The sequence below is a fragment of the Podarcis melisellensis genome, assembly GCF_964234715.1.
Source record: "Podarcis melisellensis genome assembly, chromosome: 3".
Lineage (NCBI taxonomy): Eukaryota > Metazoa > Chordata > Lepidosauria > Squamata > Lacertidae > Podarcis > Podarcis melisellensis.
This window is the reverse complement of record NC_138530.1, coordinates 24,797,496-24,818,890: the sequence shown is the minus strand read 5'-3', so window position 1 is coordinate 24,818,890 and position 21,395 is coordinate 24,797,496. Positions and strand designations below refer to the sequence as shown.

The following is a 21,395-nucleotide window of genomic DNA, read 5'->3' as shown; positions in this document are numbered from 1 at the left end:
GCCAAGAACAAGAGGGAAAATATGACAAAGTAGTTTGTCAGATTACTGTGTGCCAGAAGTGAGAAAAGATTCACCCCCCAAAATTACCTCTCATGCACAACTATGCAGTGGCGTAGCGTGGGTTGTCAGCACCCGGGGCAAGGCAAGTAATTTGCGCCCCCTAACCCCCAGATGTTGCGCCCGGTGCGGCCGGGCCCCCCTGCACCCCCCACGCTATGCCACTGCAACTATGGAGAGGACATGAGTCAGATCCTCAACTGTATCTCGTCACTCCAGCACAGTGCCTTCTCAGCAGTATCAAATGACCTCTTGTGCCAGTATGATGATTTATTTTTTATAATGGGTAGCCCAGACACTGCAGAACAGAAGGGAAGAAGTCTCTGGTTCCATCTCTCAGCCAGGGGGCTGCTGGTGGGTGGGTGGGTGTGTCCGTGTTCTCAGCAGCAGGGAGAATCTGTCCAGATTGTGATGACTCTGGCATCAGACTCTAAAGGATGAGGTGAGGACTCGGAGTCAGAAAGGGAGCTGCATACAAGGCCAGCCCTGAAGTGTGCCTGCAAGACAAGCCTGTGGTGCCAATGCCCCTCTGGCGAGAGGATATCACACTGCTGTCCTCAGGACTCCTTTGCAGAAGCTCTGGTTCAATCAGAGTCTCCCCCACTGTTTTTTTGGGGGGAAACTGTTGGAGCCCCTTTAACTGAAACAGCATCTGTCAGCGAAGGGGGAGCATGCAAGTCGAGAAAACTATTCTCTCTCTATCGCTCTCTCTAATATAAAAAAACCAATACAACTTATGCACTGCTTGATTGTAAAAAAAACAAACTCAAAGCAGATTACAAAAAAGACGAAACCATAAAATCAAAAAAAATTCACGACCCTAATTTAAAACATACAAATGTTAAAATATTAAAACCTGTTAACATTACTTCAACTTTCTCAGCATCTGGGTAGGCTTTTTTTAAACAAGGAATGGTTTTAGCAGGTGCCAAAATGAGTGAAGGGACCTGCTTGATCTCCACAGGCAGGAAGTTCCAAAGTTGCTGTCACACTAAACAAGCAAGTTCTTAAAAATGTGGAACAGGTATTATATGGTAGCTGTAGTTGTAAACTTCTGCTCCTATACAGGGCTCAGCCTAAGGAAGACTGTTGCTGAAGTAACATTACAGCCTTGGTCTCTTACAACAGCAAGACCAGCGCTTGCTGGCTACACATAAGCAGTCTTTACACATGCATAGTGCTTCTGAATATGGTTTCTAAATAAAGATGCATATGGTAGCAGAAAGAGTATACTAAAATACATTATACTATAGAAAATAACTTTGCAAAAATGTGTATATTAAGGAAAATTGCATACGAAGATTTGTATATTTGGAGAAATGCTGTTGAATTTTCATGAGGACTTGTTTTTTAAAAAATTGGAGGCTGGCCTGGAAGTCTGGAGAACTGAAGAGCAGAAAAAGAGAAAACTTGTCAGATTCATCCATCCCTAAAACTGAGAGCTGAACAGAAATACCATGGAGCTTACTAAGTTTCCAGTAAAAATCTTCCTTTTTTTGCCTTGCACTGTAACTAGTTTTTCATATTCTACTGTCTCTCTAAGGATATTATGGCTCCCCTTCTGTGTTTACAAAAATAAAAAAATCTTTGGAGGCCAGTTGCAAGATGTATAACGAACCAACTCTCAGTATCAGGGGAAATTTTTGCATGAATGAATCTGATTTGACTTTAATTACTGCTGTGAATAAAGAAACCTCTCTCTATTTAGCAAATGTTATGCACTTGTAATTGTCATGTAAGTGGAAAATCAATGTTCTCTTACTCTCCTTCCCCCCCTCCATCTGTAAACATAGCCATGTATTCTAAAAATCAGTAGAAACAGTCACAACAGGAAAAGGGTTCCCTTAATTTATAAAAGTTGAAAACCATTGCTGTAGGATAAGACACTCTCTCACTTTTTGTGCACTTGGGTGAAGAAGCACCAAGCAGAGATGCTCAGCGACTGTAATGTGCTTAAACACAGCCACAAATTCTCAAGGCCTAGAGCCTGTCCATGAAGAAGGGGGCCTTGGGACTATACTGCTGGTCCTGCCCTGGTGTACTCAATGAAACTTGTGCAGATGTCTCTGTAGAGAGACTATGCCCTGGATTCTCAAAATATTAGGACCTGGGCCTATCCAATGAAGACGAATGTTGAAAGGACGGACAAAATAAAGTACTTCTTCACACAGCGCATAGTTCAGGGGTCAGCAAACATATTCAGCAGGGGGCCGGTCTACTGTCCCTCAGACCTTGTGGGGGGCTGGACTATATTTTGAAGGGGGGAAATGAACAAATTCCTATGCCCCACAAAGAACCCAGAGATGCATTTTAAATAAAAAGACACATTCTACTCATGTAAAAACACGCTGATTCCTGGATCAACCGTGGGCCAGATTGAGAAGGCAATTGAGCCGGATCCAGCCCCTAGGCCTTAGTTCGCCTACCCATGGCATAGTTCATCTATGGAGTTTGCTCCCACAACAGGTAGTGACAACTTTAAAATAGGATTACACAAGTGCTTGGAAAAGAAGGCTATCAACGGATACTAGACACAATCAGGAACACAATGCAGGAGCCAGGCCCTCTCAAAATTATGCAGCGTCCATGCCAGGGATTGAGCCAGGGAGTCAATACATGCAAAGCAAATCTTCTCCCACTGAACTGTGGCTCTTCCCCAGTATACTTCTGAAGTTGATGTCACACTCAGATCCCACTTGTGGACTTCATGCAGGCGTCTGTTTGGCCACTTTGAGAACAGGTTGTTGGGACAGAAGGTCCTTTGGCCTGATCCAGCAGTACTCTTAAGTTCTTCCTTTGCTCACTTCTCATGAAGAAGAGGATGATCGGTTTGGCAAAGTGGTGAGTTGTGAACAGGCCAAGACAAATCCAGAGGCTCTTGTTCTTCCAGACAGCAGCAGAGGCCAGAGTGTGCCTCCCCTCGCTTTTGTGGACCAAGGGCAGCTGACCATTGTAGCACAGTCTTCTTCCTGGTGGCGAGACAGAACTCCTTGCAGTTACTCCTCCTCTAGCTGATGGATGGGAACAGGTTTGTCCTCCTCCTGCTGTGATGTTCTTCAAGGGAGGGAGGTGTGAACCTCACAGCAACCCTTGGCTGCCTGGCCAGTGGCAGAGGGCAGAGTGTGCCTGCCTTCAGCTCTGCAGTCCCAGAGCAACTGCAGTTGGAGCTGAGAACTTGACATCTACACCAAAACATCCATATACACTCATGAGCAGAGCTGTGGTTATGCTTCTGTGGGTTCGTTTCACCTTTCCTTGGAGGGTTAGAAAAACTACCCAATCATGATGGGTATTAAGAACAACAGGCATATACTGTGAGCAAGGATAGCTGTTGTTGTTATTTAGTCATTTAGTCGTGTCCGACTCTTCGTGACCCCATGGTCCAGAGCACGGCAGGCACTCCTGTCTTCCACTGCCTCCCGCAGTTTGGTGAGACTCATCTTCATAGCTTCGAGAACACTGTCCCACCATCTCGTCCTCTGTCGTCCCCTTCTTCTTGTGCCCTCAATGTAGCCTGTCAAAAAGGATGGCTACGCCAGTGTTTTTCAACCTTTTTTGGGCAAAGGCACACTGGTTTCATGAAAAAAATCACGAGGCACACCACCATTAGAAAATATTTAAAAATTTAACTCTGTGCCTATATTGACTATATATAAAGTAATTCTCTTGAATAGGAATCAAATAAACACAAAGAAAGTATTTTATAATTACTTTATTATGAAATAGTAAGTAAACAGAAATATGAAAAATTATAAAATACTTTATTTTTAAATCTTTCGAATTTTTCAATTTTCCCCACGGCACATCAGGCAACATCTCGCGGCACACTAGTGTGCCACGGAACAGTGGTTGAAAAACACTGGGCTACGCAATGCCTAATCCAAATGGCTAGAAAGCTATTGTCAGGACACAGCCTGTGTGCATCCATCCCTGCTGGTGCTTGAGAGATGGAGGAGCAGAAGGGTGACAGGTGAGATGCCACTATGAATAGACAGCTCTTGGCTAAACAGAGATGACCAGGATACATGCACACTATCTAAAGTGTTTAGAGCTTTGCAGAGGAAAGCCAGCAAATTGAATTTAATATATAGGAGACTACAGGATCTTTGCGCTGTGTAGGCACTGGAAATAAAAGTACAATTACAAGGTGCTGTGACAGCTGCAAAACAGTGTTGGAGGCAGCCTCAAACTGTTATGCAAACACTGCTGTGTGTTTGGCATCACATTTGCCCCTCAGAGAGAGAGGAGCCTGAAATAAACAGCATTTGCTGCAGTATTTCTCCCCATATCATTTCTTGTGATTTATTATATATGCTTATCTTTCTAATTCTAGCTTTTTAAAAAACACACCATCACCACCACTTGACCTTTTCCTTCAAAGAGCTGCATTACCAGAAGTCGCCTGCGTAATAAATGAAAGTGTCTGTCTGATAAGAAAGTCTGTAGAGGCCAGCCCTCACATTTCCATAAAATGCATTTTATACAGTTGAATTACGCCATCCTCTTAATTTTTTTCTCCTTTGTTTTAAGAGCAGCAGTGATATTTTAATTCGCCCTTTCTCCAAATATCTTAGCATGTCTGCAACGCATAAGTAACTTTTTAAGACTAGCTTACTCTATGCTGAGGGGACGTGGGTGGCGCTGTGGGTTAAACAACAGAGCCTAGTACTTGCCAATCAGAAGGTCGGCGGTTCAAATCCCCGTGATGGGGTGAGCTCCCAATGCTCGGTCCCTGCTCCTGCCAATCAAGCAGTTTGAAAGCATGTAAAAGTGCAAGTAGATAAATAGGTACCACTCTGGCGGGAAGGTAAATGGCATTTCCGTGCGCTGCTCTGGTTCGCCAGAAGTGGCTTAGTCATGCTGGTCACATGACCCGGAAGCTGTGCGCAGGCTCCCTCGGCCAATAAAGCGAGATGAGCGCTGCAACCCCAGAGTCAGCCATGCCTGGACCTAATGGTCAGGGGTCCCTTTACCTTTTACTCTAAGCTGGGGACAGTTAGACTTGGCCTCCAAGGCGGAGAGCAGAAGAGTATGCTAGCCCTTCTTCCTGTCCTCCTTTGGAAGAGATCCTGGAGGTCAATATGAGCAGGGGTTGAGACCCCGGAACTTTATTTTGTATAATGAAAACATGCAAAGTAAGAGTTGAAGTCTCCCACGTATGAAATTAGGTGGCAAGGGCATTTGGTCTCCTCAACCTGCTTTCTCATTTCGCCTCCGCAATGAGAGTCATGAGCCCCACCTCCCTCTCTGGTCCCATTTCCCTCTCCACAGCTGTTGGAGCCAGTGTGGTGTCGTGGTTAAGAGCGGTGGACTCGTAATCTGGGGAACCGGGTTCGCGTCCCCCTCCTCCACATGCAGCTGCTGGGTGACCTTGGGCTAGTCACACTTCTCACAGAGTGTTTGTTGTGGGGGAGGAAGGGAAAGGAGAATTTCAGCCACTTTGAGACTCCTACGGGTAGTGATAAAGCAGGATATCAAATCCAAACTCTACTTCTTCTTCTCTGACACTTCCATGATACCTGTCCCACTACCCACCCCGACAACCTCAGATACTAGGAGTAGCTCTGCCTTTCCTTAGGGGGATGTTGCCTCAGCCTCAGCCAGGAGGCAGACACCTGCCCCGTCCCCTAGATGTAGGAGGAGCCAAAGGACAAAGGCCCAGAGACTTCTGCTTACTAGGCATAGTGAGAGACTGCAGAAATGCCTACTGCACTAAGTTGGGCCATCTCCAATGCTATATATAGGATAGCAAGGGGTGCGTGGTAGTATTCGATCAACCCCTACAGCTTTGGCAGTTAGAGCACCTGACTTTGTTGCAGCTGTATTTTGGGTTAATTATGTGTATTGGCTGAAGTGCCTCAAACCAGTGATTTGCATATCTAAACATTAAAGCCTTTGGAAAGAATCCTCCTTTGAGTCTTTGTTCTTCATCAACTAGGAGTCGAGACACCGAGTCAGATTAAAGTCCAAAAATCTAGAGGTGTTTCGCATTTCCAGAGGGAGCCACAGCTGTATCTATGTCTGTACAGTGGTACCTCGGGTTACAGATGCTTCAGGTTACAGACTCCGCTAACCCAGAAATAGTACCTTGGGTTAAGAACTTTGCTTCAGGATGAGAACAGAAATGGCTCGGCGGCAGCGGGAGGCCCCATTAGCTAAAGTGGTACCTCAGGTGAAGAACAGTTTCAGGTTAAGAACGGACTTCCAGAACGAATTAAGTTCTTAACCCGAGGTACCACTGTATCTATATACAAGTATTCATATATCATATGAAGGACATCCCTCTATAACACCTTGTCCATTGCTATGATAGACAGGCATTTCTCTAGTCAGCCAATCAGGGAAGAATTTTAGCTGCCAAGCACAGAGCTTGGATGTGTTTGTAAAGTAGGGTGGGGAGAGAGAGGGTTCAAGTCAGTAGTGGATGGCATGGTGGGATGGAAGCTCTTCCCTGATCTTGCTGATGCCGACCAAGAGGGAGAAGGGCAAGGCGGCAGTGCAGTGCAATTGTACCGGTAGGGGTGTCAGATTGACTCTGCTGCTGCATTTGCACTGCACCAAACTCACAGCTTCATTGCCCCTCACCTTTCAGGTAAGGAGCAGTAGCACGTCTACCAGAGTTTGGGTAAGTTCCTCTGCCCCACCAACTACTTGCTAAAGGAGGAGATGAATGCTGCCTACTTGCCAAGCACCTTTTATCCTAGGACTTGCCGATCAGAAGGTCAGTGGTTCGAATCCCCGCGGCGGGGTGAGCTCCCATTGCTCAGTCCCTGCTCCTGCCAACCTAGCAGTTCGAAAGCACATCAAAGTGCAAGTAGATAAATAGGTACCGCTCCGGCGGGAAGGTAAATGGCATTTCTGTGTGTTGCTCTGGTTCGCCAGAAGCAGCTTAGTCATGCTGGCCACATGATCCGGAAGCTGTATGCCGGCTCCCTCGGCCAATAAAGCGAGATGAGCGCTTCAACCCCGGAGTCAGCCACAACTGGACCTAATGGTTAGGGGTCCCTTTACCTTTACCTAAAGAGCGGGCAAATAATAAATACAAGAAATCTAACAAACAACTTGGCCGAAGTAAACATTATGGATCACTTACGGAACAATAAAATCAGCCCCAACTGTTTTTTTGTTTTTTGTCTGATCATTTTGGAGGGTGGGGCTATCCCTCTGCCTCCCATACTAACAGGAGGGGCTTCAGTCCCCCTTCCCCCCTCATTTCCAGGGACCCGTGCTGTCAAGGGAGTTCTTTTACGAGGGAGAATTACCAATTCAGCTCATCTTTAGCCTTTTTTCTTCTTTCCACGCATTTGGGTTTAATGTGTCCAAACTGTGATCAGTTTCCTACCCCATGTGAGATGATATTTCAATGCTAATTTTAATTTTGAAAGTAACTGCATACTTCAAACGAAGGTGAATTAGAAAACAGAAAGCCTTTTTAGCAGAGGCTCTGAGCATTTTCCAAGGCCATCGTTCCAGCACCTGGCCGCCCAACACTAATCTTATTTAAAACCAGGGGAGAGAGAAAGAGAAATATTACCATTTTGTTCCCCAGCACATCACATTTCTTGAAGCTTTTGTAATTACCCGTGATTTATTTAAATTTGGCCTTGCTTGCATTTACTAAACTGTGATGTTCCCTACCATTCTCCAGTCTAATAGGGATGTCTGGCCTTGAATTAATGAGGGACAGCAGGAATTTCATACAGAAGCCAGCAGGCAAAACTCATGTGTGTATTTGCAGGATTAAGTGGTAAAAATGGTTCCACTTCCCTCTCTTCAATTTGTGTAATTAAAGTGGGGGGAGGGACACCTTATCTGACAATTGCTCCCACTAAAAAGGTCCCCATACCATGACTTAAGTGTGTTCTGCACTGCCAGCAGAATCCACCCTCACAAACAGCACAGGAGTATATGAAGGAGAGCAACATGTTTTGCTGTATTATTAGAAACTAGCTTCTGGGCATACACCTCCTGTGTCTAGAGAGGACACTTCTCAAGAGGTTGCCAGTAAATGAGAATATTCAAACTGGCAAGCAGAGGGAACAGCAGCAAGCACTCGCTCAGTTCTCATTTTGTAATGTGGCAGACCCACCTGCCCAACAAATATGGCAGCAAAGGCTACAGGATATACAAGCTACAGAAGAGATCGAAGGGGAAGAAAAGGGGAAGCAGGACTTGGTCTTAAAAAAGCAACAGGTAGTCATAAATAATACAGTACTTCCTCTTGAGCAACAACTCCACCTTCACATTACTTTCAGATTTGCAAATTTGAGAGGTAAATAAGCTGGCAAAAGCTACTAGTCCTTGCTGTGGGCTGTCCTAGGATGGATGGTATGATGGCCTGGGATTCGGACTCAGATGCTGAACCTGAGGGATCCCAGCCTGCACAGGATCCCCCGCCTCCAGAACCAGCTGAGCCAGGGCTGGGGCATGAGCCTGAAGGGTCCTCACCTGTGCTGGATCCTCAGGTGCAGACACCAGCTGAGTCTGCTGTGGCTCCTGAGGTGATGGAGGATCCAATGCCTGCAGGTGCTCCACTCACAGCTCCGACAGAGGAAGCTGAGGTTGCCTCTGGGTCTGGTAACCCTCCAGCCTCTCCTGAGCTGCAGAGGCTCAGGGCAGAGAGGCAGAGGGAACTAAGTTCCCGCAGGAGGAGTGCTCGCCTCCAGGCCAGGAGAGGCGAGTCACCTGAGGATCCGGGCTCCCCTATGACTCGGGGCAGATAAAAGCTGGCCAGCCCCAGTCCCAAGTTGTGGGAGCAACATTGTTTGTTCCTAGTTCCGAGCTCCTGACCTGCCCTGGCTCCCTGCTTGCTTGCCTGTGCCTGACTTCACCCAACACCCTGCCCTGCACTTCAGCTACTACGGGCTGCCTCCACGTTGCACCTTTGACCACGGACTGGACTTGGAACTTGCCTTTTGGGTAACCCACGGGATCAGCACAGATGGAGACCTCTGTCCCTTCCTCCAGAAGCCCACTCCAGCCACTTCATCATGGTTCCTGCACTGCAGAGGGTTGGACAACAAGACCCTTGGGGTCCCTCTATGATTCTATGGTTTGCTTGTGGGGAGGTTAGATGATGTCCAATCAAGTGTTATCCCACACTTTCCAATGTAGCTCCTGGTCACTTTCCTTATCTCAGAAAGGCCAACATTTTGGAGAAGTGGGTTTGTTGCACAACCTCCCAACCAACTATAATGGCATAACCTGAATTTGCTGGTGTGTGACTGAATCCCATCTGAAAACAGAGGTTCAGAAAGCACCCTGCATTCCCACGCTGTATGCTGCAGAAGAGGACATTTTCCTCTTTTGGCTTGCTGTTGATGCTGGACAGAGTGCTCCATTCCTCCTCTGCTAGTCCACTCACCTAGCGGCCTATTGCTCTCTGTTGCCTACGGCTACCAGCTGTGTGCTTAAATACAGCACTGTGCCAATTCACAACAGCCAGCGCTGCATGAATATTTATGTATGCAAAATAAACCAATGAATAAAGCAATAAGCCACCAGAGCTCAAGTATACCCAGATGTGCAGTGCCTGGCTATGTTTACTTAGTCGTGAGCCAAAGCACTGGCACACATCTTCCTGAAGTGGTGTGGCATAATGTTCTGGTCTTCAGCTGGTGGGATTTCCAATGGCATAATAAACATCAAAGCCTCCATTCCTCCCTACGGATTTTAATTTACAAAGGACATTAAAATCAGCACCAAAAAACCCCCTTCATCTTACCGTGACTCATCAAGAAGAGGCAAGCTTTTAATCTCCTCTGGACAGCATGGGAAGAATAAGCAACAAGCTCTCGCGCGTCCCATGAATGGACTCAAAATGTCATCTGCCACAGGTTGCAATAAGACAGTTGAATCACTGAACTAAATCCCTGTCCGGGGCACTGGAAATCCATCCAGGCCTAGGATCTTAATCTGGCCATGAAAAATCCAAAGCAAAAACAGAGACAATGAAAAATATTTCAGCTTTCAACCTTCTCCGGTGCCCTCTCCCAACCCATTTCAGTTCCAACCTCTGTCTAGGGGGCAAGAGAAGGTAGCTGTGCATCCATTTTAGCCTTGGGAGGACAGAAATTTTGGGTTCCAGGTATAAAGACATCCTCAGGCGCCAACATTTACTTTCATGATCACCATCACTTTTGAAATCAAGTGTTCTCAAACTCCACCCTCCATGGTTGAAAACTGCTGAGGGTCTTGGCAAACCACTCAGTGATTTTTCAGCCCATCGTAGCAAATGTAATGTGCTGTGCTAGGTGCTGCATTATCTTTAATTGCATTTTTACAGAAAAGCTGTGGTCCACCTGCTTGGGGTGCACTGGTGGTCTGTGAATCACATGTTTGGGAACCCCTGCTCTAATCTCTCGGGGTCACTCACACACTGCCAAAACAGATAATGAAAGTGGCCACAGATCTGTGTAAAATTGGCATATGCTAATTGATATGAAAATGCAAATATAAAACATACACTTAAACAGAATCATTGGTCTATCTGGTTCAGTGTTGTCTACACTGACTGGCAGTGGCTCTCCAAGGTGTCAGGCAGGGTTCCCTACCTAGAGTTGCCAGGGATTGAACCTGGGACCTTCTGCATGCAAAGCAGATGCTCTGCCCCTGAGCTATGGACCTTTCCCATAAATATACATGAGCAGATTATCCCAGGTAGCTGAAGTATTATTCAAAGAGGGTTTCTCCCTTGTCTTATTCATAAGTGCCAAGCGTTCCACATATCTAGCATATCTCTAAAGTCAAGAATACAAAATAATATAATCGCTTTTTAATTGGACTATAATTTAAATAGAAACCCAATCCACCTCACCACCTGCTAATCAAGGTACTAACTGCTGAGGGGCAACTTCTTTTTGTGTAATTTTTTTATTAAATATTCTGTTTTACAATCTAGAGTACTCATTTAAACATCCTTAAAATATCAATGACTTCCCTTCTTCTCTTCCCATGCTTCATTTTGCATATCATAAACGCCTGCATTTTTTACAAGAAAACTAAACCATTCAGTATTCCATTATTACATCCATCAAAACTTATTTACACTGTTGAATTAATGCTGCCAACGTTTTCATGGGTACACAATTTCCGCCCATATATTCAACAAACGTTTTCCAATCTTCTCTAAACGTATGTTCTTCTTGTTCTCTTATTCTGTATGTTAAGTCTGCAAGCTGATGGGCAGCTTCAAAAGCCCTGCTCTTTCTCCTTTCTTAGGGTTTAAAACCTTGCTTCCACAGGACAGGCCTTGAAATAGAAAAACAGATTACTGTCCACTGTCAAGCAAGATGCACGGCCACCCAACCCTAATCTGAACCCTGTGTAGCCGTGAGTCTTATGTGTCTTCCCCAATATCCTCTCGTTACTAGAGTATCCATTGGGACTGGTAGGCAGAGGGACTAATAGTAGCTGAAGCCAGAGCCAGTGGCGGGAAGAGCGTTCTCATGACTGGTTATAGGTCAAAAGGCAAGCAGCTTGAAGCAGCGCCCCTAAATAGACCAGCTCAATGAAGTAGGAAAGAAGTGGACACATTTCAGTCTTGAGGGATCTACTCTGTTTATTACCAGAACCCAAGAGACAGATAGAAAACAGTGGCATGGATAGAAACTGGTATCTAAGGAACTGGGAGGTCGCTCTGCCCAGGGATTTTTCAGTATCAGAATTGAACTCTTGGTGCTTTTATAGAAAAATCTACTCCTGATTTCCCCCCAGTCTTTCTTAATTTAGAAAAAAATGTTTGTTTTTTAAAAAAATGCTGCTTCTAAACAATTATGAGTTTGCTTATCTACTGCAAATCGCCCAGAGATCTACCAGTAGATCTTGATCTTTTTTTCTTTTTTCTTTTGCATAACCCTGGTTTAGAAAACTGCAAGGCAAAGATCATCAACATAGCCAAGAAGAAATTACTTTTGAGGTTGTTTTGAATTTGCTAGCTGTCTTCACTTTTTCCCAAAGAAAAAGAGCCAAAGCTAACATTGATTTTCTGCTTCTCAGTAAACCCCCAAACAGACAGTTGTTCAAAAGAACTGACAGAGATGTTGCTGGTGATCTTCAAGGAAGCTCCCTAGATACGGTGCCCTGGGAGACCTCAACGTCACGTTGACAAGAACTCAGAAATTGGGCCTGATATTTGGGCAGACAGTGGAGAAATCTGTTCGTTACCTATCTCCAGTTAAATATGACCAGAGCATGGATTGTTCCACGCTGAGCTGGTATCCACAATGCAAGCTGCACAAAAAAGAAAGAAATCAAGGAAGTTGAAATACTGAGGAGAGAGGGAGAAAACAGTATGAAGCTCCTCTTTCCTGTCTTGCTTCCCATTTTAATGAAAGCCTATATTAAGCCAAGCTCCCTGTTCATAGTTCTGATTATGTCAAGTTATTTTAGAATCCAAGTTATTTTAGAATCCAAAGGTTGGTTATGGAAATTGTTTTCATGTAAATAACTTCTCCTGTAGTGACATGAAACAGGCCTTTTTCAGTGGTGGCCCCCTGTTTATGGAATGTTGTCCCCAGTACTAGCTGCTTTTAGGCACCAGGCAAAAACATTATTTTTCACCCAGGCCTTTGGATCTTAATTTTAGCAGAGTAGGGTAGAGTTGGATCCCTCCTTCTCTCTCTCATTTGTGTATTTTAGGATGTTTTTATACTTGTTTTCAACGTAAATTTTTTGTAAGTTGCTTTGAGTTTCATTTTTTGTACAGAAGCGGCTAATAAGTATGAATTATTATTATTATTATTATTATTATTATTATTATTATTATTATTTCTACAAATAGCTTCCTGTGAGGCACCTCTATTCTCAAATTATAAAGAGACACTGAAACAGTGTATCTCATGTGGCTTTTTAAACTCAGGTATACAGGGGCGCTCCTCAGGAAAATACCTAAAATGCCCTTGCGTGAATGCACATAAGGCCAACATCTATTTCCCCCTAGAGCTCATAATGGCCCAAACTGATTCTATCAGAAGAAAGACTAACAGATAACTTTTGTTACCATCCTGTCAGGGGTCCCTTTACCTTTTTAAGTACTAATAGTGAATTAATTCACCGTGTGGACGCTCATGAAACCAAAATGGCAACATCATCTCACAAGGAGAGTGTATCAGTATGCTTGGTGGAACTTCAATATTTGTTGGAGGGGGGTGAGGGATAGAAAATGAGGTGGGGTGGAATGGAGTATCCTGTAGGCATGGATGTCTAGATTCCCTGAACAGGAACATTCACAATACCTGCTCAGACTAACGGAATAGGACAATTATAATAGTACATACTGTAGATATGATTTCTAAACAAGTATGTGGAAAGGCTGGAACAGGTCAACCTTGAAACAGGCTTGTAAAATTAACCCAAACCCAAAATATATGCATCAAACTTGTTCAAGAGCCAACCTTCACGAAGTGGAGGTGAATGTAAAGCATTCATTGACTACACATGCATTAGTCAAAACTATTTCCCATATCTCTTCCCAGAATCCTGACCGCACCAACGCCTGTGTATTTCCATTTCTTATTCCTTTAGCTTTGCCTTATCATTCAGACAACAAACTTGATGATAAAGCTGAAGACCCTGTATTTTCATTTGGCCTATCAGCAAGGAAAAGAAGGATGAGAATTAAAAACCTTTCCGACAGAGTCAACAGACGCGACTCTACAGCTTCATTTTTATGGAAATTTAGAGAAGCAGAGATGTTATGTCCAAAGCAATAAAACTTCATCCTAAAGTGTGTGGTTTTTTTCTTGCTAAGGCAGGATGCAAGGCCTGAGCTGAGGTAGGGAAAGGCATGATCACATCTTACTCTACCGGAAGCCCACCTCCTCAGTAAATATATTTTCTCAACTATGCCAGAAATTGCCTCTCACTCTTCCTGCATCTAAATAAACTCCAGGCTTCATTTGAATGCATTATTGTCCTGTGAAAATAAAGCAATAATTATTGAGTGCCCGTGTGATTTCTATTCTTTTCTGAATGAAACAGAAAGTCAAGGAAACAGTGGTTTGCAATTAAGGAGCTATCTTGGTGTAACAAAATATATCTCCTGGAAGAGGAAAGACCACTCAGGAATAACTGTATGCTACTGCACACATTCTTCTGGCGCTGTGGTCTAACCCACTGCCGATCGGAAGGTCGGCGGTTCGAATCCTCGCAACGGGGTGTGCTCCCGTTACTCTGTCCCAACTCCTGCCAACCTAGCAGTTTGAAAGCACGTCAAAGTGCAAGTAGATAAATAGGTACCACTCCAGCAGAAAGGTAAACGGCGTTTCCGTGCACTGCTCTGGTTTCACCAGAAGCGGCTTAGTCATGCTGGCCACATGACCCGGAAGCTGTCTGCAGACAAACACCGGCTCCCTTGGCCAATTAAGCGAGATGAGAGCTGCAACCCCAGAGTCGGTCACGACTGGACCTAATGGTCAGGTCCTTACCTTTACCTTTAAGCTACTGAAGGTAATGGGGCCCTTTCACCAGAAGCGGCTTAGTCATGCTGGCCACATGACCCGGAAAAACTGTCTGCTGACAAATGCCGGCTCCCTCGGCCAGTAAAACGAGATGAGCGCCGCAACCCCAGAGTCGTATGCAACTGGACTTAACTGTCAGGGGTCCTTTACCTTTTTACTGCACATATTCTTCGCCCGCAGTAAGTTCCCATCTGTAGTCTACAGTTAAAGCAGTATCATTCCACATTAAACAATTTTTTTATTTATTTATGGCTATTAGCCCATAAAATATGTACAAACATAAAAGCACAGAAGCATAAAAACCGGTACATCTAACAACAGAAGGGGAACACCACGATGCAAGGGTGGTCATTGAACAGTGACAGTAACGGCTTGGGGCCCGGAAAGATCCAAGGTACGGTTCACAGAAAAAGGAGAACTGGAGACGAGATCCGTCATGCACTCTCATCATGACTGTCCGATTAGTTTTTGTTGTTGTTGTAATTTTTTGGTGGTTTTTGTGTGTGAGATAACCGCGTTCAGGAATCTCGCCACCTGCAGAGTTACAGAAGGATCTGTATCCTGCAAGAGCAGTGCGGCATGTGACTCAACAGGCCTGCCAACCAAGCGCAGTAAAGCAGGACCCAGGAATTTAGTCCTAGCTATGCTGTGTAAGGGACAGTTGAACATTATATGAGGAAGAGATTCAACTGTTTTCCCGTCACACTCGCATAGCGGAGACACCAAACCCTTGGAAAATCTGTAGCTCAACAGGTTCGATGGAAAAACATCAACCTTGCACGAATAAATGCAAGTCGGTGTGGTGCAGATGAAAGAGATGACATGTATGATGATTTCCACATTAAACAGTCATGGTTTCCTTCAAAGAATCCCGAGAACTGTTATTTAAGGGTGCTGACATTAGGAGACCCCCATTCCCCTCAAGGAGCTACTTCAATATTGTTATTATTGTCTTGCTGTTCGCTGCCCTGGTCTCCTTCGGAAGCAAGGGTGGGATAACAACCCAGCAACTCATCATTATCTTCCTCCTCACCATCTGGCCCTTTGCCCCACACAGAATATGTCTTAGGCTTCCCCTGACATTTCCCTTTTGTTATCACAGCTCAAGATTTGGGCAGGCTACCGCTGAGCGTTCTTCATATGCTATTTCTTTTCTAAACATTCATTATCTTTGTTGATTGCTTCTGAATCCCTTCATTTTTTTTGACACTCAGTATAGCAATCATCAAGAACGATGCAATGTTGGAAAGATAATGCGTGTTTCTGAATACAGTGCTTTTAAAGCAAATAAAACTGGCGCATGTCTAATCACTCCTCTTCTTTGAACATGGGGTGCTAACTATGTTTTGCATAGGAGATACCTGTCGGCTGCAATAAAACATTGCCAATCACATTGGCCTGGAATTAAACCCAATTTTAGCTCTTTATATCCACTGTGTTTTCTGGTCTTGTGTTTCCTTTCCGCACACAGAAGTTGGTTTCAACAGGGATCACCAGTAGGCATATTTTGAATTTTGAAAGTGTTGGGGAACCAGTAAAAAAAAAAAGACAGCGCACTAATAGCAAAAGCAACCTCAACACGGTTTATGCAGCTATGGAGTTTTCCATTAAAAAATTCCAAACCTTGCCCAACAAGAAAGAGCTCATATGAATTGCGCATTCATTTCATGACATTAAAGAAGCAAACCTCTTTCCACATTTCCCTCTCCGGTACAATTAATTTTCAGTCTCTGATATGCCATATTACAATGCATGTCAGGCGACACACGCCAGGATGTTCAGACCTGTCGTCCCCCAAGTGGTCTCTGGTGCTGCAGGGGGCAGCTGCCACTATGGTGGAGTCAAGTGGTTGTCTTGTCTGTGATGTTTGAAGGCTCCCCCTCCCTCCCTCCTTCTTCTCTCATTTGTTCTCATTTACTAAGCTCACAGATCCAAGAACAGCCACTTACATACTTTCTCCAGCTTTGCTATCTTACTATTAAGTACAGTGGTACCTCGGATTAAGTACTTAATTCGTTCTGGAGGTCCGTTCTTAACCTGAAACTGTTCTTAACCTGAAGCACCACTTTAGATAATGGGGCCTCCTGCTGCTGCTGCGCCACTGGAGCACGGTTTCTGTTCTCATCCTGAAGCAAAGTTCTTAACCTGAAACACTATTTCTGGGTTAGCAGAGTCTGTAACCTGAAGCGTATGTAACCTGAAGCATATGTAACCTGAGGTACCACTGTATAAAGAAAGATAACATGTTTGCATATCACTAAGGCGTATTTGAAAAACAAGTCATTGTGATTTAGTTTACCATACACATGCCTCAACAAGCTTTTTGGCTGATAAAAGTTAGATTGGGCTAAAGTTGTAGATTTTGTCAGCCCAGTTCTGTTATTGGGAGCTATCCCACAACCCAACGACAATTTGTGCTTTTGGCTGGCATCTGTCTGTCTCAGGAGACAATGGAAATGGCTTGACCTTTTTTCCTTTTTTTGTAATTAGGTGAGGAAAGCCAATCTGTGTTGATCTCAGCCAGACCAACGTGGTTGAAGTCAGCAGAGGCTGACTGCAAAACACAGCTGCTATATAATGCATTGCAAAGAGAAAATGCATCAGCCCAAAAAAGGACATATATTTGCATAAAATTTGTATATGCTAGTTTACTTGCACACACAGAGAGAGAAATACTTAAGATAGTTTAGACAGAAATGTACTCAATATAGTAGGGAAACCTGTGACCCGTGGCTGTTCCAATGGATGGGCAGTTTCCAACACCCTGGTTCTTTATCCTTCAGCTGGAAGTGGTTTAAACAGCTGATCACACAGAGGACTATTTCAAAAGGAAGACTGCCATCTGCAGATGGACGTATTGATGAAGCTACAGGCTGAACACAATGTATAAAACTGCCTTTACTACCCTCCAGAAGTGACGTAAACTTCTTTTCTTGTTAAAGGAGACCAGTGCTGTATTTTCTTGGGTAAGTTCATTTCCAAGACAGTTAACATTTTACAAAATTGTTTTAAACAATGCAGTCACCTCACTTTTAACCTTTAAGGATGTCTTGGATTAAAAGCCTAAATAAACAAGCAGATTGAGCTGCCATAACACCACTTAAGAATCTGTCCCATTGATCGTGCCTCGAATTACACTTGCTTTATTTGTGCGTGATTTGAAGAAACCTCTCTCGTAGTGTTAAGGAAAATCCTATTTGTGAATAATCTCTCTCACTAGAGACATTGTTTGGAAATCATTCATCCCCTTGTGTGGATTAGCTTGGTAATGCTACCCAAGGTCAGTTTGCCTGCGCTGGCTATCTCAGCCAGCCATGTAGCTTGCCTGCTGCTGCCCAGGAGACTTTAATTTGTACGGTCTGATTTATAAATTCCCTCCCCCCACCCCACCATTTTAATTCTTGCTTCATGCAGGTGAGGGGTATTTATTTTAGCTCAGCACACTGTGTGCAATCAGATCTGTTTTGAACTTTGCGCTCTTCATGGCATCCCAGCCGAGTTTCCCTCTGCCATTGCAGAGAGAATTACTCTTTCAAATTAAGGAACTTAAAAGGGAATAGATGTGCTTCAGGGGCCATTAATCCTCACGTGAGGGGGCAGCAGTCATGAACCACACGGGAACCTGTTTTTCAGGCTGTTGACAGCTAGGCCTGAACACAGTAGCTTGCATTTATATTTTGAGCGCTTCCTGCTTAGATTCCCCACTGCCCCCCAAAGCGAGGAGCGTTCTTTGAGCAGTTGCATCCTGGTAATTTTCAAAAGCCAAAGCCAAATGGTGCCCTCAAGCAGTCTTCTTTTTTAAAAGAAAAGAAAACCATAACTTTAATAACAGACAAATCGTTGCCGCTTTATCTGTCCCCTGAGGCAGCTGCCACATTCTGCCTAACGGCAGGGCCAACCCAAGACAGAGTCTCTTTCACTATGACAAACCTTAGAGTGATCTACTCAATTTTCATGGCTGATTGAGAGTTGAATTAGCCCATGCTTTTTAAAAAAATAGGTACCAGTGGGGGCGGAGGGGGGACATGGAGGCTGGACAAACCAGTTCTATGCTGGGGCAGACACTGCAGACTAGGTCTTATAGATATTAGTAAAATTTTGAAAATTTTGAAAGCCTGTGTCTCTACTGTAACCAATAAAGGCCATGGCCACTTTAAACTCCATTTCCAGTTGAAGTGTCACTCTTACTCTCCAGTTGGCCACTGCCCCACACTGCAGGTACTGGGAGAAGGGAGTGACTGAAGACTGCTACTCCCCAAAAAGTGTAGCATTAAGATTAGTAGTGAAACTTTTACGTCTGGAAAGAACCACAGAGTTGCGCTCTGCACTATGTCCCTTCATCAACCTTATTCTCCACAATAATAATGCTTTCCGTATAAATACTAGAATGGGAGCCATTTTCATCTTCAGAACAAACAGAAGCCAGTAATTTTTTTGGGGGGGGGGGGAGAGCCATTTTTAACATTTAGAATGTCTTTCAAAATGATTTTTTAAAAATGCTTGATTTCTGCACCCCCAGTGGGTTAACGTACCCACATTCTTCTGCTCCCCACGAGAGAACAGTTTCCTACCGGAAGGATAATCACTGTTATTTACTGCAGCTGGGAAAGGGCGATAAGTAACAAAAGTAAATATATGTAGAATTTCCGTCAAAGTCTAGCTTCAAGAATAATGATGCTTACAGTTAAGGGATGTGTGTTTTTCTTTTTTTAAAAAAACACCAAAGAGATGTAATTTACAATAAGACAAAAACACTTTTTCCAAATGATTATTTGTGCAAATATGTGGAAGGCAGACTTTGCAAAGAAATTGCTACATTTTAAACAAGTTTCAGCCTTAGTCTAATAAAATATTTAAGGCGATGGGGATTAGGCTGGAGTGTAGGAGAAGACATCAGGAGTGATTTTAATATTATTCTGCTGCATTGGTGAGCACAATGGTGCCCTTGAGGTCTTTCCTTGGTGCTCACAAAGCCTCTGTGCTCCCTTGGTCATGTGGTGGGGAGAGCAATTATCTTTCTCTCCACTTAAAAGCACATTATGTGTATACTACCCTTCATCCGTAGATCTCAGGGCAGTTCGCAGCATAAAAATACAAGATAAAAACACAAAACACATAGCAGAAACAAGAACACACCAGTAACCCCATTCCTCACCCCCATGGAGAAGAAGGAGGAAGATAGAAGAGTGACACTCTTTCCCGCTTTATCTTTCAGCTCTATGGTGCTTTCCAAGGTTCAGATTAAGGGTTTATCCAGACTTCCACTTGTCCCACCACGCCCCGCCCCTGGGGAAACCCAACCTTTGCCGCTGAACCACAGCAAAAGTCTGTTGGATTTTCCACGGATTGATGTTTGTTCTGATTCAGTGCCAAAGAGCGAGTTTTCCCAGGGAAAGCCATGGGACAAACAGAAATCCGCTCAGACCTACGCTTTCTAGACATGGGACAAGTGGAAGTGTAGACAAGCCCTAATTCTGCTGGATCCAACTTTTATCCAGATACATTGGGAAAAGGAATTGTGTGCCCATGTGCTTTCCTTCTGTCTCTTGGGGGAAGTGATTGGGGGAAGAGAAGTGAGCAAAGGGTTGGAGCCCAGGGCACCTGCTCAAAAATCCAAATTCTAGCAGGAGCGACTCATATAAAATATAATATAATATAACTCATATAAAATATAATAAAATATAATTGTTGTTCACATGCACACCCAGAATATGTGGCAATACAAATAGCAAGAGCATCCTTTTAAACAGTACAAGCATAATTGGGCTGCACATAGTATTGCTTCTCTTTGCCCGAGCATCATTGCACCTACTCATCCAGGAATCAAAGCCCATGGCAAGAGGCTACCATGTCTGGATCCCAACTGCATGGGGGAATTGCACACAGAGATGAATGGGGAGAGAATAAAATGCCCTGCATGCTGGATACACCTTATCCCAAGTGTCTGTGCTTGGCAGTAAGACACTGTGGATGGCCACAGCATAAAAATAATTTAAATAAATCAAGCTTGCTTGGTGGTGACAGGGGTAGCTAGAAATTGCCCCCCTCCAGGTGGAAGATTAACCTTTCAACACTTTTTGTAGTTCAGGAGAGCTGGTGAATGGAGTGGAGGCCTTGCCACACATATTTTTTTCTCCAGTCTGACCCAATAGCTGGGTTGCATGTATGGATGGGGAAATCTCATAACTTTAAGGCATGGATGGGGAAATCTCTCAATGTTGGTTTCTCTCAGTTAAATGCACTTCCCCACATTTCCACATCAGTTTGCAACAGTGATGATGTTGGGGATGATTTTAAGAAGTCCTCATGAAAATTCACCAGCAGATTTTGGTGTGAGTTTCTCTACATATATTTGTATGGAGTCTTGCATACAAAAAGGCTGAAATCGTTCCACTTAGCACCTGAAGAACATCACAGTCTGGAGCCTGTACTAGACCACCCAAAGAGCTGATTAGTGAAAAGCCAGCCGTGCAAAATAGGACAACACCCAAAGCACAATCCCAATGGTGAACTCTTTCGGATCAGCACTCTGTTTTTAATCTGTGTAAAGTAAAAACACCAACCAATAAATTATTGGAAGTAGGGAGCTAAGTAACATGTATGTGCAGGGAAAGAAGTGTTTATTGCCTTGCGTCGCTATTTACTTTTTCAATCCGTAATTTTTCTTTTGGCTCAAGCAGGTCCTTAAGGCAGCTGACAATCATTTATCAGAAAACAAACCACAACAGCCTATATAACAAAATAGGAAAAGAACATTAATATCTCAGCAGAACAGAGCAACAGGCTTGGCATCTCAATTATTAAATTTCCTGAGGCACGTCAGCTCACTACCCCAAGCTAACTATTGCTCATTTAATGTTTCTTGAGTCCATACTCAAT

The 21,395-nt window shown here is 44.0% G+C and overlaps 1 protein-coding gene across 4 annotated transcripts in view; it reads right to left on the bottom strand.

Annotated features, from left to right (window-relative positions):
* Positions 1-21,395, bottom strand: part of HHAT (hedgehog acyltransferase) — a 190,088-nt gene that overhangs the window by 17,650 nt on the left and 151,043 nt on the right. Inside the window, exon 11 of one of the 4 annotated variants that reach the window (XM_081904132.1) lies at positions 10,203-11,307. The exons of the other annotated variants lie outside the window; for them this stretch is intronic. Within the exon in view, the coding sequence (XP_081760258.1) occupies positions 11,222-11,307 (86 nt within the window). The 3' untranslated portion in view covers positions 10,203-11,221. Of the gene's footprint in view, positions 1-10,202; positions 11,308-21,395 lie in introns of those variants that run through there. 4 annotated transcript variants of the gene reach the window in all.